This window comes from Amblyomma maculatum, chromosome 1 (genome assembly GCF_055883805.1).
Source record: "Amblyomma maculatum isolate TAMU_Amacu chromosome 1, ASM5588380v1, whole genome shotgun sequence".
Taxonomy (NCBI): Eukaryota; Metazoa; Arthropoda; class Arachnida; order Ixodida; family Ixodidae; genus Amblyomma; species Amblyomma maculatum.
The window spans coordinates 136,561,735-136,575,218 of NC_139344.1; the positions used below are offsets into that span (position 1 = coordinate 136,561,735).

The following is a 13,484-nucleotide window of genomic DNA, read 5'->3' on the forward strand; positions in this document are numbered from 1 at the left end:
TGCATTTTCCACTTACGGTATAATTCCACACTCTGTTTCTTTTCCATCGAATTTATTCAATTTTTACCTTCTGTGTTTTTCACCTGTTGCTTAATGCTCTTTATTTCTCCGTCCTTGTGACTGGCATACTTAATAGTTAGTTTCCTCGTTATTTTCCTCCATTGTAAGTCAAAGCTTTTTAAGTACAGGTATTTAAATACTTTAGCTGCTCATCTGTTACTGTCCAATTTCCTCAGGCGTTCCTCATATAATATTTTACTCTCAGCTTCCCGTACTTCGAAAGATGCCCAGCCCATATCTCCCTGTACCGCCTCATTTGTAGTTTTGCCATGGGCACCTGGTGCTAATCGTCCAACGGATCTCTGATTTATTTCTAATGTCGACTGTACCTCTGATTTTAGGCACAAAACCGCATTTCCGAAAGTAAGTCCGGGCACCATAATTCCTTTCCAAATACCCCTCAAAACCTCATACCTATTCTATCCCCACAATGCCTTATGCTTCATTATCCCGGCATTCCTTCGCCCTTTGGCCTTAAGTGATTGCTCATGCTTTCCAATGTATGCCGATCCTTCGTTTACCCATACCCCCAGATATTTATATTCTGCTACTCTAGGTATTTCATGGCCTTGTATTTTAAAACCCTGATCAGTTGAGCCGTTGAAAATCTTAGGCACAAAACCGCATTTCCGAAAGTAAGTCCGGGCACCATAATTCCTTTCTAAATACCCCTCAAAACCTCATACCTATTCTATCCCCACAATGCCTTATGCTTCATTATCCCGGCATTCCTTCGCCCTTTGGCCTTAAGTGATTGCTCATGCTTTCCAATGTATGCCGATCCTTCGTTTACCCATACCCCCAGATATTTATATTCTGCTACTCTAGGTATTTCATGGCCTTATATTTTAAAACCCTGATCAGTTGAGCCGTTGAAAATCATCAGACCCGATTTAACTGCGCTGAAACTGAAGCCTAGAGCGTCCCCTTCGTCTCCGCAATACTTTAACTAGAGTTTGAAATTCTTCCAGACTCTCAGCTAGCAGCACAATATCGTCTGCATACATCAAACCGGGGAGGCGCTGCTCTACCGCCTTTCCACCTAATCTATATGACAGGTTAAAACCTAGGTTACTGTCTTGTATCCTCCGTTCCAGGTTTATCATATAAAGCATGAACAGCACCGGTGATAGAGGACAGTCTTGTCTTAATCCTTTGCATACTTTGACATCCTCCGTACTTCTTATTCCTTCCCACGTAATTTCTACTTTGTTATCCCGGTATATTTCCTGTAGGAACTCTATTATCTCATAACCAAAACCTTTTTCTTTTAATATGTTCCAGAGGAGTTCCCTGCTTACGTTGTCGTACGCCCCGTTTATGTCCAGGAAGGCCAAATACAAAGGTCTATTTTCCACTCTAGATATTTCGATGCATTGGGTAAGCACGAACAGGCTATCATCTAAGCGCCTACCATTTCTAAAGCCGTTCTGAAGTTCTCCGAGTATCTTGTTACTTTCTACCCATGCTTGCACCTTTAATTTCACCGCCTGTATGGAACCTGTACATAACAGATGTTATGGCAATCGGCCTGTAGGATTTTATGTGTATCCTGTCTCCTTTCCCTTTATAAATCAAATTCATTTTACTCTGCCGCCAGCTGTCCGGAATTTGCTTATTCGTTACGACTGTTTCCAGAGCTTTTAACAACGTTTCCTTACTTTTTGGACCGAGTTCATTAATCAGCTTGATCGGAATTCCATCTATTCCTGTAAATGTGTTTTTAGGAATATTTTTTTCTGCCTTTTTCCAGTTTAGATTGGTCAGTTCTAAGCTGCTTTCTATTCTGCTACCTTGTGTTGCTCCCTGATTTGCGGAGATTGCCCTATCGTCGCTCTTAAATGACTCGGCTATAACTGATTACGCATACGCCGTCAAGCGCCGCCTAGCGGAGAAATTACGATCACGTGATTGACATATACGATGCGTCATTTCAGATAGATCTCATCATGACAAATCGCTTAGTACCACTCCCGTTTGTTGTACAACTACCCGTTACCGATTTATGTCTCCCTTAATAAACGTCACAAATCAAAATCGGGTTCGTTTGAGGGATTTCGGTGGTCCAGGATTCGGTCACTAATTGGTTATGTTTACGTTTTAACTAGGAATTCTAAGTATTCAATGCTTAACTTTTATTTAAATGTAGTTTTCTTTATATATCGCTAACCATAGGGTTATATATTTTAAACCAAGTTCGGTCTACAACCGTTACGGGTAATGTAGCTCGTGTGTTGGGAGTCAGGCTGCACCAGACGCCTCTAGCCGTTGCTCCTGATGCAAGGCACGCATCCACTGGGGTTTGCGGATTGCATACGCCTGTAGTTGATACTCTTGGCCAACCGCGTCACGATGCACTCCCGTTGTTGCTTGTATATTAGTATGGTAGTGCGTGTGTGGTTTTGTGACTCTGTAATGAGGACTTTGCGTTTATATTCAAATTGTGACACATTGTTTCAATAAATTGAAATAAGAAAAGATAACTGATCATACCTGTCTCATATAAACTGAATCATTTGCATATATGTCACTTAGTTACTGCTGCACAATAGCTGACGTAAGCGGTCAACTTGGATGCTTATACAGCAAGGTTGCCATTTTGTGTGCAGTCAACAACTATGATGCAACCTGTAAACTCCACAACAGCAGTGCACTCAGTCAACAACTTGAATCTTAGCCGCAGGATTAGTGCTGTGTTGACAATCTGTGCAAAGTAAACAGCTTTGATACATCTCGTCAGTCAACAACATCAGCACATCCAGTCAACAATTTGGTGTGTCGCTATTTGATAGTTATCGGCAAGATATCAACAACATGGTGTGTCCTTTTTATGAGACATGTATTGACTGGCTTTACATAAGTAAACAACATGAACACTCACTTTGCACACTCATTTCTGTAAGGGAATGGAGCCCTTTTCGCTATCATACCTAACATTATTATCCTTACTATGCCCGATCTCGAACTTTTCCAGCTACTTTGCAACTCTGAGCCATCAGTCTGTCCTCGTTATAGCGAACATTTAAAACTTCCATGGAATGTACGCTCTTATAGTTTCAGGGAATGAGAGATTTCCAGAACACTCTTACGCAGCAAAATTCCTCGCATCAGTTTTTTATTTTTGCAGTTCTGAGTACATGTCGTTCAATATTTGTGTGTTATGCGGTGGGGACGTTGAAGCTATAAAGACATCTTCTCCAGCCGGCTCTAATTATCGCCGCAGATAAGAAACAATTTTCAAACTTTCCTCGCCCAATCAGGGTTACCGCGTTTACAATTCTAGTCCTCCTCTTCTTCGGTGCAACCGCGAAAGGGCATGCCCTAAATCCGGTGTGCGAGTTATCTCATCGGTATATTATGGCAACCGCAAGGTTTGCGCGCCAGCGCTTCATTCCCTTGCTTGTACTTTCACCCTTTCTGTTTTCTTTTTTTCCTTTTTTTTTTACTTCCAAAATATTTGTTTCTAGGTTATTAACCCTACCACGTCAAAATATTTTCCCGAAACATTTCTCGCCGACAGCAACTCCTCAATCGTAATTTATGCAGGACACAATCCAAGTCAGAGCGAATCATTCATTGCTTAGGTATGCACCAAACCAATGGTCAATCCACCATTGTAAGAACGTGCCACCTTCTCCGAGGAAACGACAACAACGGTTCAATGAGTCATGATAGAGGTGAAAAGTATTTGCAGCTGGGCGTGTTTGCACATAATTCAGGAATACGCAGGAGCGGGAAAAAGTACACGAACGTAGAAGGGGACAGGACTCGGGATGGTGTATAAGCGCAGGTCGCCAAATAAAAAACCTGTTGCAAGTTAGCGCTCGTCCTGTCCCCTTCTACATCCGTGCACCTTTTTTGCATTCCTGTAACGTAGAGGTGCTTTCAAAAGCTGGCCTTGGAAACGTAAGTTCACGTTTCATATGCACCACTTTTCGTACAAAATAGAGTTCAATACGGTTAGACTACAGCCCTCGTTTCCTTGTGTGTGAGCGCAGTTGGACCGGTCAGGGCAACGTTGCGTCTTTTTTTTTTTTTGTAACTCTAGCACACAAAGGCCCGGCGCAACCTAGCTGGGAAAGACAAGGCATGCAGTGCAATGCCAGATCTTCGATATGAACAGGATACTGTCGAACAGAGTGCAAGGCGCGACCTTATTCGAGTATAGCGAACGTTTCCTCCCCCGAGACTGGATAGTGTGCCCCACAGTTAATAACGACGGCGGAGTCCGTAATTTGATAGCTGCAGCAACTAAAAAGAAACACCAAATAGAGCGCTCACAACCTTCTCAAAAGTTTGGGCACTGCACTGTCTGGCTTGTCCGTCCACACCGGCCAGCGAAACCTACCGACAGCGGTTGCGCTAGTGTGATACGGTACGGTACACTGTTAAAGGGAACATGAGACCGCGTGGCTGCAGGGCTTTGCAAAGCTCTCTCACGAGAGCCGATGAAAAACAATGGCACAAGGTGCATTCGCAATAACCACCCCTGGCTGCTCCTCTCCAGCATGCACATGGTGCTGTCCATTCTCGCCAGTTGTCGGTTGCAACGCTTTGCGAAGTGTGTAGGCCATGCGATCGGACGTTCCCTTTAACAGTAGACCCTACTGTACATACGCCAGTGTGCTGGCCACAATCTTCGCATTCAAAGAGACACATGTACCTTTCCAAAGCAGCGCTGCTCCGCAGTAGCGGCCGGCGCCGCCGCGCCAGCCTGTCCGCCGGCGCTGCTGTCGATGCATGACGCGACAGCCGCTGGGCTCAAGGCGCCAGGCGGGCAGTCGCGTCCGACGCCTCCGGGCCGCAGCCCCCGGGTGCGCCGCAGTAATCGAGACGCCGCAGCATCATGGCCCCCGGACCTGCGTCAGAACATACGAGAGCACGGATCAACGCCCACCCTTGATTCGGAAATTCGAGCGTGAGAGCTAAACTTCGCGGCGGCACTCGTAAATCGGAGAAGAGCGGGCGTATTCAGCATGTTAAGGCAGATAATAAAACCGCACCACGTTTAACAGCCGCAACTGTCGTAGAACAAACACAGATTCCTTAGAAAGTTTTAAATAACGATCTGCAATTTCAGAAAGCGTGATACAGCGCGTTATCCCAAATGTCCGAAGATCGGGGCCGGTACAGGATACATTCTACGCGTATGCAATGCTGTCATCACCGTCCATATTTCACATAACATTCTCCCCTTCCTCCCGGAATGCTTGGCTTCGTTCGGAGTTGGCAGGTGTTTGTCATGTGGCCCTCTAATAATGGCCTTCAATGAAGTTCTTTTTTCAGCCTCCCATTTCATTCAAGGCGCAACTAAGCGCAGGTTTGAGTTACAGACCCCAAAAACGGTCCAAGTTAAATCTATTCATTATTCTGAGTTTTGACTAATCAGTTATCATCGCCTTCTGGACCAAGTTTCTCGTTACGTATGGTGTTTACCGAGAACATACCCTGTGCTCCCTTTCCGCCAATAGTTGCGTTTCTCCCCAGAATGCGTCACGCGCACGTCCAAAGAACTTGCCACACCACCAATACATTCACCTAGTCTTTCTCGTGCTGTTGAAATGCCCAGGTTAATTCTATTCGATCCGTACTTTCTAATTATTATCAAGCAGCCAGCGTAACTTTAATGAGGCCTAGCATAGACTTATGGTGCCTCTCATTGCGTCGCAAAATTTACTGCATTTGTTTATTTGACAAAATCTACTATCTCTAGTCGTTACATTGTAAACTGATCATGTCGCTTATAGCTATACCCCTCTTCACATGTCGAGTCCGCCGTACGCAAACAAAGTAGCGGTAAGAGGTGCATAGTAGAGCCACCTGAGGTCTTTAACAGTGAAATCATTTTTATCAAAAAGCTGACATCCCTCATTGGGTCCATGGGAGCAGCAGAATCACCGCTAAAAATAAAAACTAAAGAAATTAATAGCTCTTGGATGTTGCTCTAGGTGAGATGAGGCCAGACAAAGACAGATGCGCCGTTTATAACCAGCATTTTCTTGCATTTGCTTTTTTTCATTCTCTTGACACTTTTTTTTTTTTTTTCGATGAAGGCTCTAAGACACATTCACCGACACGCTCGTAAGAGTCAAAGAAGGTGTTTATATAGTTCGTTTTCTATTTCGTTAGTCGGTAGGCAAAGTTAGGACTGCACAGTTTTTGAAATCGATGAAGCCTTTTCAAGAGAAATGAAGCGTTCTCAGTCCATCGTGCCCTGTTGCGATCCGTGAAGATACGCAGGGAGCCGATAAGGGGCGTGCGAAGTTATGGCACCCGCAACGGAGCGCAGCCCTGGAAAGTTAGCGAACATGTGCTGTGCTCAATCGCATTTCCACGTCTATTCGCATCGATGACGGCGTCGTAAGGAGAAGGCCAGATTGCGGAAATACGTGTCATCGGAACTCGAATGGAAGCTACAGCAGTGGCCGCACACCTCTCTCAACAGCAATGCTCCATATGCGCGTTCACACTTCGGGAATGATCTGCTCGGATAACAATTCCGAAGAACTGCTCCACTCTTTGATCTACCAGAAGGTAGCGTTCATTTCCAGAAAAGAAAAAAAAAAGCAGAAAATGAAGCCTCATCGGCAGAAAATGGCTCTTCTTTCATTACGCTTCCTTTTGAGCCTGTTCGAACGTAAGTCGTATTATCTACGCAGTTTCGGTATACGTCGCCCAGCGACGTTAACACCTCGTAGTGATTCGTTACATCTGGGCGCAATTAACTGAATGCAAGCCCTCGCGGCCAGCGGCATAGATGTGTAATTAAATAGCTTCCTTGCCAAGTTTGCTGAGAGGCGCGCCGAAAAACGCGCTAATTGCGAGCATTTTTCAAAGCGAAGCAATCCCGAAGAGTGGACTGGCTTCATTTTTACGCCAAGTCTCTAGGTGCTCGTTAATGCAAAAAATACAATAAGCAACACGGAGCGTACACAGGCACTTCAGCATAAACGTGTTTCCCTAGTGGCCATAATTAAAGCGCGCATTCATGTTCCGGCGGGAACCATTCCCGCAGCTCATGATCGCCTCGCCGCATAATTCACCTCCTAAGACAAAGTCGGCGCAGTTATAAACGACTTTATTCCAGTGTTCCAGGGCGCTAAACGGCGGCACGACGCGCAATTCAGCAATGATTTGTTTTCATCGCGACGGGATGCACTAACGCCAAGTGGATAATCTACGGGCGCAAGCTTTTCCTTAATAAATCGCGACGTACCGTCGCATATGCGCTAGGGAGAGCGCCTAAAACCAAGAACGCTGGTAATGAACCGCGTGGCTACCACCACCAACGTGGCGAGTATACTCTGAAACCCTGAGTCGTATACTACAGGATTCAAGACGACGCAGGAACAACGAAGAGGAATAATACTACGAACAATACAGATGGTCTCCGTGGCAAAAAAACGCGGAGACAAGTAAAATATATACAAGCTGCAGGGCTAAGGCTCAGGCGCCGACATAAAAGTTGAATGCTACGATTTCGCCCCGCTCTCCCTCCTCCGCACACTTTAGACAAATAAATTTTTGCCAAAAACTAGCGCTACAATCGAATCGGAGGCCGACGTGAAGCAGCGAACACACGGGAAAAAAATTAGAAACGAAAGAATCTCCTTGGCGGAAACAGCCGGACGTCGTGTGGCGTCTTGTTGCTTCCGATATACGATTCCGCTTCGCCTTCAAAAGAGCGCGTGCACGCTAAGTCGATCACAGGAGAGAGATAAAAAAAAAAAAAAAAAAAAAAAAAAGGTGACGCGAGCCGAGATCGGCCAGTACAAAAGCTGCTTCTCCGTCGTATCTCGTGTTTATCTCGGGAGAGTTGGGCCGCTCTATATGCGATTTTTTTTCCCTGAGACTTTTCTCCTCCGTTAGTACTCCTCTCGCTTCATTTCGTTCTTTCTGTATACTTTTTATTTTTTTCTCGCGCTTTGCCAGTCGACGGCGCGGCAGGCGCTCATCTGTGCAGCGGGCGGCTACTGCGCGTCGAGACCGAAGTCGTTTCTCGCGTCTCAAATCCCGCCAAGCTGCAGCCGCGGGAGAGGCGCCCAACCTGTCAGCGACTCGGCGGTGCGCACAAATTTATGCCTGCCAGGGCGAAGCGTGCGCGCGCCGTGGATGTGCGTTTGGAAATCTGGAGGTGTGTCTTACGTTCGCGAGCCATCGCCGCCGTCTTTTCCTCCGATTACGTTCTCTTGGTTCTTCATTTCGTACACCGGCACGTGTGCGCACTATTCTTTCCAACTTAACCAAATGGATGAAACAAGGCGCACTGCCGGATGACGGGCGGAGCGGCGGGAAGGGGCCTGAAGTGTGGGTGTGTCAGATGGTGGCTAGATTTTAAAAAAAGAATATAAAAAACAAAAATAACAGTGGGCGTGTGACAGCCGGCAACCGCCGACATTTGTAAAACTTACTCGAACGGCTCGCCGGTTCTGCGGTTGGCAGAGATGTGAAGTTGCGACCATCGCAGTAGTAAGAGAGGTCTTTCATGCATTTCATTGTTAGTTTACAGCACAATTGGGAAAGGATGAAACGTGGAGAACCGTTCTTTTTTTGTGTTTTCCACGCACGTACCCTCATTAAAGCGGCTTGAAAAATTATCGGCTCAACTGAGCCCGTGTGCGTATTCAACGGCATTAATGTCTGCATTTATAGCTAGGAACAAGAACTTGAATTATTTTCTTCCTCCTGGAAAGGAGCGTCACGAGGTGTCATTGCGTGAAAATGAGAAAGCTTTAAAAGAGAAACCAGCGAACAGGGCAGCGAATGAAACAGGTAGGCAGGACAAACATACTTTGCAGAAAAGCGCGAAGAAAAGCTTGTGAATTGCATGGCTCCTTCGATCGTGCTTCACTTAAGCGTGGCGTAAAAGGGCGCACGAATTTCAGAGGCCGCACGAATTTCAGAGGCCGGATCGTGCAGGAACCTGTGCGAAGAGGCAAACGTACAGCGTCCTATACCAAGGCCCGGCGCCTGTCTGGCATCGACTAAGTTCCGCCGCTCATTATATCGAACGTGTGCGCGAATCAGTAGTAACAACGGGACGCGCAGTTCGACAAATGAGCAAAATATCATAAAGTAAAACTTCGAACGGTTTTGACAATGTTTACAAGGCTACGGCTGCCGAACCGCAATCGCGCTGAAAGATCGATCGGACTTTGGTGCCCAGGTGTACATGGGACCAGCAAGCGGCGCTGTAAAAACATTTCTAGCATTCCGTTATCTTAACACGCATGAACACAGTTCAGAGCGGGCGAACCTCCTGAAATCGTATGAACGTTTGTCACTATACACCACACTTTTCGTGGGTTCTGCCTCACGATAAGTCCCGGGTTGCAATGCCAACTTGCCTACTTGAAAAATATAAACATCAGCACGCGATGTTATAAGCATGTGTCTTGCCTCGACAATGTACCGCTTCAGTGACTCGACGCTGAACTGTTGATACTTTTTTCTCCCCCTACAAGAACCCACTTTCTTCGCACATTGCATATTCCAACAATCCGACTCAGGTGGTCTTATTTAAAGAGCAGCTGCATGACTTTTCGAGAATTTCGCAATATTCAAGGATTAAAGTCTACATAGGCTGAAGGCAATGCATATATAAAGTGTTTTTGCGCTAGCATTCAAACTGATAGCGTAATCGACGATTAAACCTCGGGCTTCTCCACACAGCACTGAATTTCTGCGGAGAAGCTCGGTAATGACGTCACGGAAGGTACTATTTCTGATGTTCGTTGTCTTCGCCCACAGCCTGCTGCGCATTTTCTGACGGTGCTAATCGACATTTCTAGGGCTTTGTTTACGGCAGCATTGTTTTAATTTGTTCAAACCAATTGTGTTTATGCACAAATCGCACCGGTACCGTCAATGACGTCATCACGCGTCGCTGTGCACTGCGGTGAAGCCTGATAGCCGTCACGGTTTTAATCGCTAATTGCGCCATTGTTTGAAATGCTAGCACCAAGATATTTCGCATGCTTTAAGTGGAAGCTATTATCATTCAACCGCTCGAAACTCGTCGAAATCTAAAACCGAAGCACCTTTCCTTTAAGGAAAAACAGTGACCAGGTTTTCTTTTCCTGTAACAAAAATGTCCATCCATCTATAGGCGCTCTTTGGCTAAATATGCCCTTGCAGCGTAAAAATCTATTACTACCATCAGCACTATGACTACGTCTTACTGTTGAAGTTAAGCACAGTACTGCGAGCACTTGAAGGAAATTTAATCGCGCGTCCTTGAATTATACGTTTCGCGTCGTCGTACTGAAGAAACAGAACAGCACGCGTTTATCCTAGCGGTGGTTTTAAAAGCAGGGTTGTGCTTCGCTGTGCTGCCTGATGAAGAGGGACACGAGCGAGCGGCACGCACCCTACAACAGCCCTTACCCCCTACTCCGGGCTCCTGTTTCGCGACGCAAGACCTCCACGTCCTGCATTCTCAATACATGACTGCTGCTCACGTACGGCGCCTTTGCTACCCGAGCCTTTTCCTCTTCAGTGGCAACTGAGAAACTCGATTTCCAATCGGTGTATAATGCATTTTGTATGCAGTGGGCCTTCACTGCCGCTATCAGAGGCTGCTCGTCGTCTTGTACGCGACAGGAGGAGTCAGGTTCTCAGAGAGGAGGAGGGCGATGCTGTGCCCGTCGGCCCTTCTGTGCTAAGGGCGGCAGGCGTGCGATCGTCGTACGCATGTATATCTCTCGCCTGCCCCTTGTTACGCAAAGTGAGCGGTGAAATGGAGGCTTCGCCATTTTCCCTAATGTCATATCAGGAGCTGCATTTTCTGTGTTGCTTAATGAAGCGATACGAATGTCGTTGCCCTCCTGGCCAGCAGTCACCTTCAGCCTGGTTGTCGGCTGCAATCTAGCTGAACGTGCCCTAACATAGAGAACTTATGCCGCTTCTTTTACCTGCAAAGACATTCAAAGCAGGCGCGCGTCTTACATGGCAGGAACACCCCGCGACATTGTTTACACGCGCTCGTTTTACGCAACATTTTACGCTGCATCTTGTGGGCCACGTTATCCCTCCCTCCCACTTTTCCTTCTTTTTCGTTTCCCTTTCCTCCACCCACTCCGCTGTTCGCGTCCTGCCGCCTGTAAGAAGGAAGTTCGAAGCAGCAACGCGTCGAGGTGGCCGCAAGGCGGGCCGCGACGTGTATCGAATGGCGAAGGCTGCTATTTGCGAGGACCAGCTGGACAAGCAACCGGGCCCGTCCGTTGCGTAATGGTATGCATCCAGGTCAAACCTGATTTCGAATGCGCTCCGCTCTTTTATTCGGCGCTGACCGAGCGAGACTGGCCGTCTCACCATCTTTCAGGGGCGCCGGCCGGGCGTCAAAAGGCGGCCGGTCGTCGGCGAGAGCGCGCTCGTTCGACCGCCGATAAGCGCAGCCCAAGCTCGCGTTGCAAAAGACAAAGGCAACAATCCCGAGCACTTGCAAAAGCGCGCAACGCTAGACAACGAGTGTTCTCGCTCGTCAGTGTTATCCCTCATTTCTTTGTCTTCTTCTTTCTGGCTACTTCATCGCCCAGTGTTTTCGAAGTAGATTCAAAACCATAATGCACAGGGTGTTCTCTGCATCAGACGGTGGGCAATGACCGGCTGTCGCAGACGCCGCATCGCTACGGATGCGCGCCACGTGCTTCGATTCGGGCTCTGACGGCAGCCGCCCGAGGGACACCGCACGCGCTCTTCGGCGACACCGCAGGGGATCGAATCATCCTAGCTGCGACTGCATGCGTGGCCCAACGTTCCCTTGCCTTTTTCCTATTCGTTGCCGACGCGAGAACCCCCACCCAGCTCATTTCCGTGGTGTGCCTTAAAGACACGTCGCCCGCTCGCAGGCGGGTACAATGCGAATGTTCGCATTCTGAACCACGCACGCGCATGCTCGCGTAACCTTCGTGCTTGGCGCGCAATGGCTACATGCACGCGAAAGCAAACGCAGGACGCGAATAACGGTGAACTCTCACTGTTGGGGAACGAGGTGACTGCCGACGTGTTAGACGTCGTCATAGAAGGGCATATTGCCGCGGTGCATCGCTTCTAAAATGTGCTTTTTGAGCTGTAAATATACGGCTTCGGGGTCATACTGTGCTGACAGATATTAGAAAAGAGGTGGATAATGTTAACTCTAAAATTAACTGGGTAAGTAATTTTGACAGCTATAAAAAGCACTAGCAAGACACAACGCCAATTCGCTTTGCCAATCTTCGTGATGTCGGCGCCTATGTGACATTGCGCTGACGTGACTATAGTCGGCCGACCGTCGGCCGATGGTCCGCCAACTCCTATGTCACTCTAGCGAGATAACATGCGAAACCTTCCGCCCCCACTCGGTTCTCTCTCGTACTTACTCTTTTTTTCTTTCGCCATTGCTATTCGTTTTCTAAATCATTTTATTTTATGCCATGTGAGATTCTAGTTTAAAGCCACCCCTTTCTTTTATTTCGTTCACTGAGAACGAAATAAAAGAACGTTATACTGAGTTAACGCGAGCCGGAACGTGCGCTTTATTTTTCGTTCTCTTTTTTTTTTCATCCCACCATACTTAAACAAGCGTCTAACCAGCCGTGATTATGAGTCTAGACTGAATGCAGCCCAGTACTGCGCGACAGTGGTTGCCGGGTCAAAAAGGCAGGATTCGAAGAATGAAAGCAGTCGTAGCGAAATAAGTAGAGGGAGAGACTTTAAAATTCTAAAAATTAAAAAACAAAAACAAAAAACGAAAGGAATATTTTCCACCATGCCGGCGCGAACCAACTACCTCTGATTTTATACGTTAGCCGGTACACCACGAAGGCTTAGCCTCTTGTGCAATTTGAGAAGTGGAGATACGGTTCTAACTGCTATGTTATTTTTGTGAAATGCGACTGGTTGCAAAGGCGGACGTGTGTGCCGCTAACTGTAGACCTATATGAGACTTCCTCTTTAGCTTGCAGGGAGTGTACTGCTGGCATTTATGTTGTGCAGTGGCGCAAGTGGTGAAGTATTTGGCTAATTTTGCTGCGTCGGTGGCCGGACAGGCTTTTTTTTTTTTAATGGTTCCTTAACGCACACACTTCTTGATACACATTAATGTGTATACGCCGCGAACGTGTCCTGCGCAATGCGTCACGAACGTTCAAAATTTACATGCGAGGCAGCGACGCGCACAATTTACAGCAACTAAGGATTGTAGGAGTGTACACACATTTAAGGAGTATCGGCAGCGCTATGCGCCTCGTGCAAAGCGACGGCCACGCCACTGGTGGCGGAGTTGAAAGTAAATTCGGGTGCGGAGCCAGCCGCATCGTCTGCTAGCTGTGTGTTTCTACGCGGTCCTTGCGTCGTGAGTTCGTTTTCCCGCGGCGCTTGCACCGTTTCATAAACAGCATCCACTGCCAATGCAGTGTGACGCAAACTACGGGGCATCTCCA

General features: G+C 47.2%; 1 protein-coding gene across 1 annotated transcript in view; it reads right to left on the reverse strand.

Annotated features, from left to right (window-relative positions):
- The window catches only part of Culd (CUB and LDLa domain), a gene marked incomplete in the record, with an annotated part of 148,476 nt that overhangs the window by 58,066 nt on the left and 76,926 nt on the right, over positions 1 to 13,484 (reverse strand). The window contains 1 exon segment of the mRNA XM_084589058.1: positions 4,724 to 4,919. Within this exon segment, the coding sequence (XP_084445184.1) occupies positions 4,724 to 4,802 (79 nt within the window).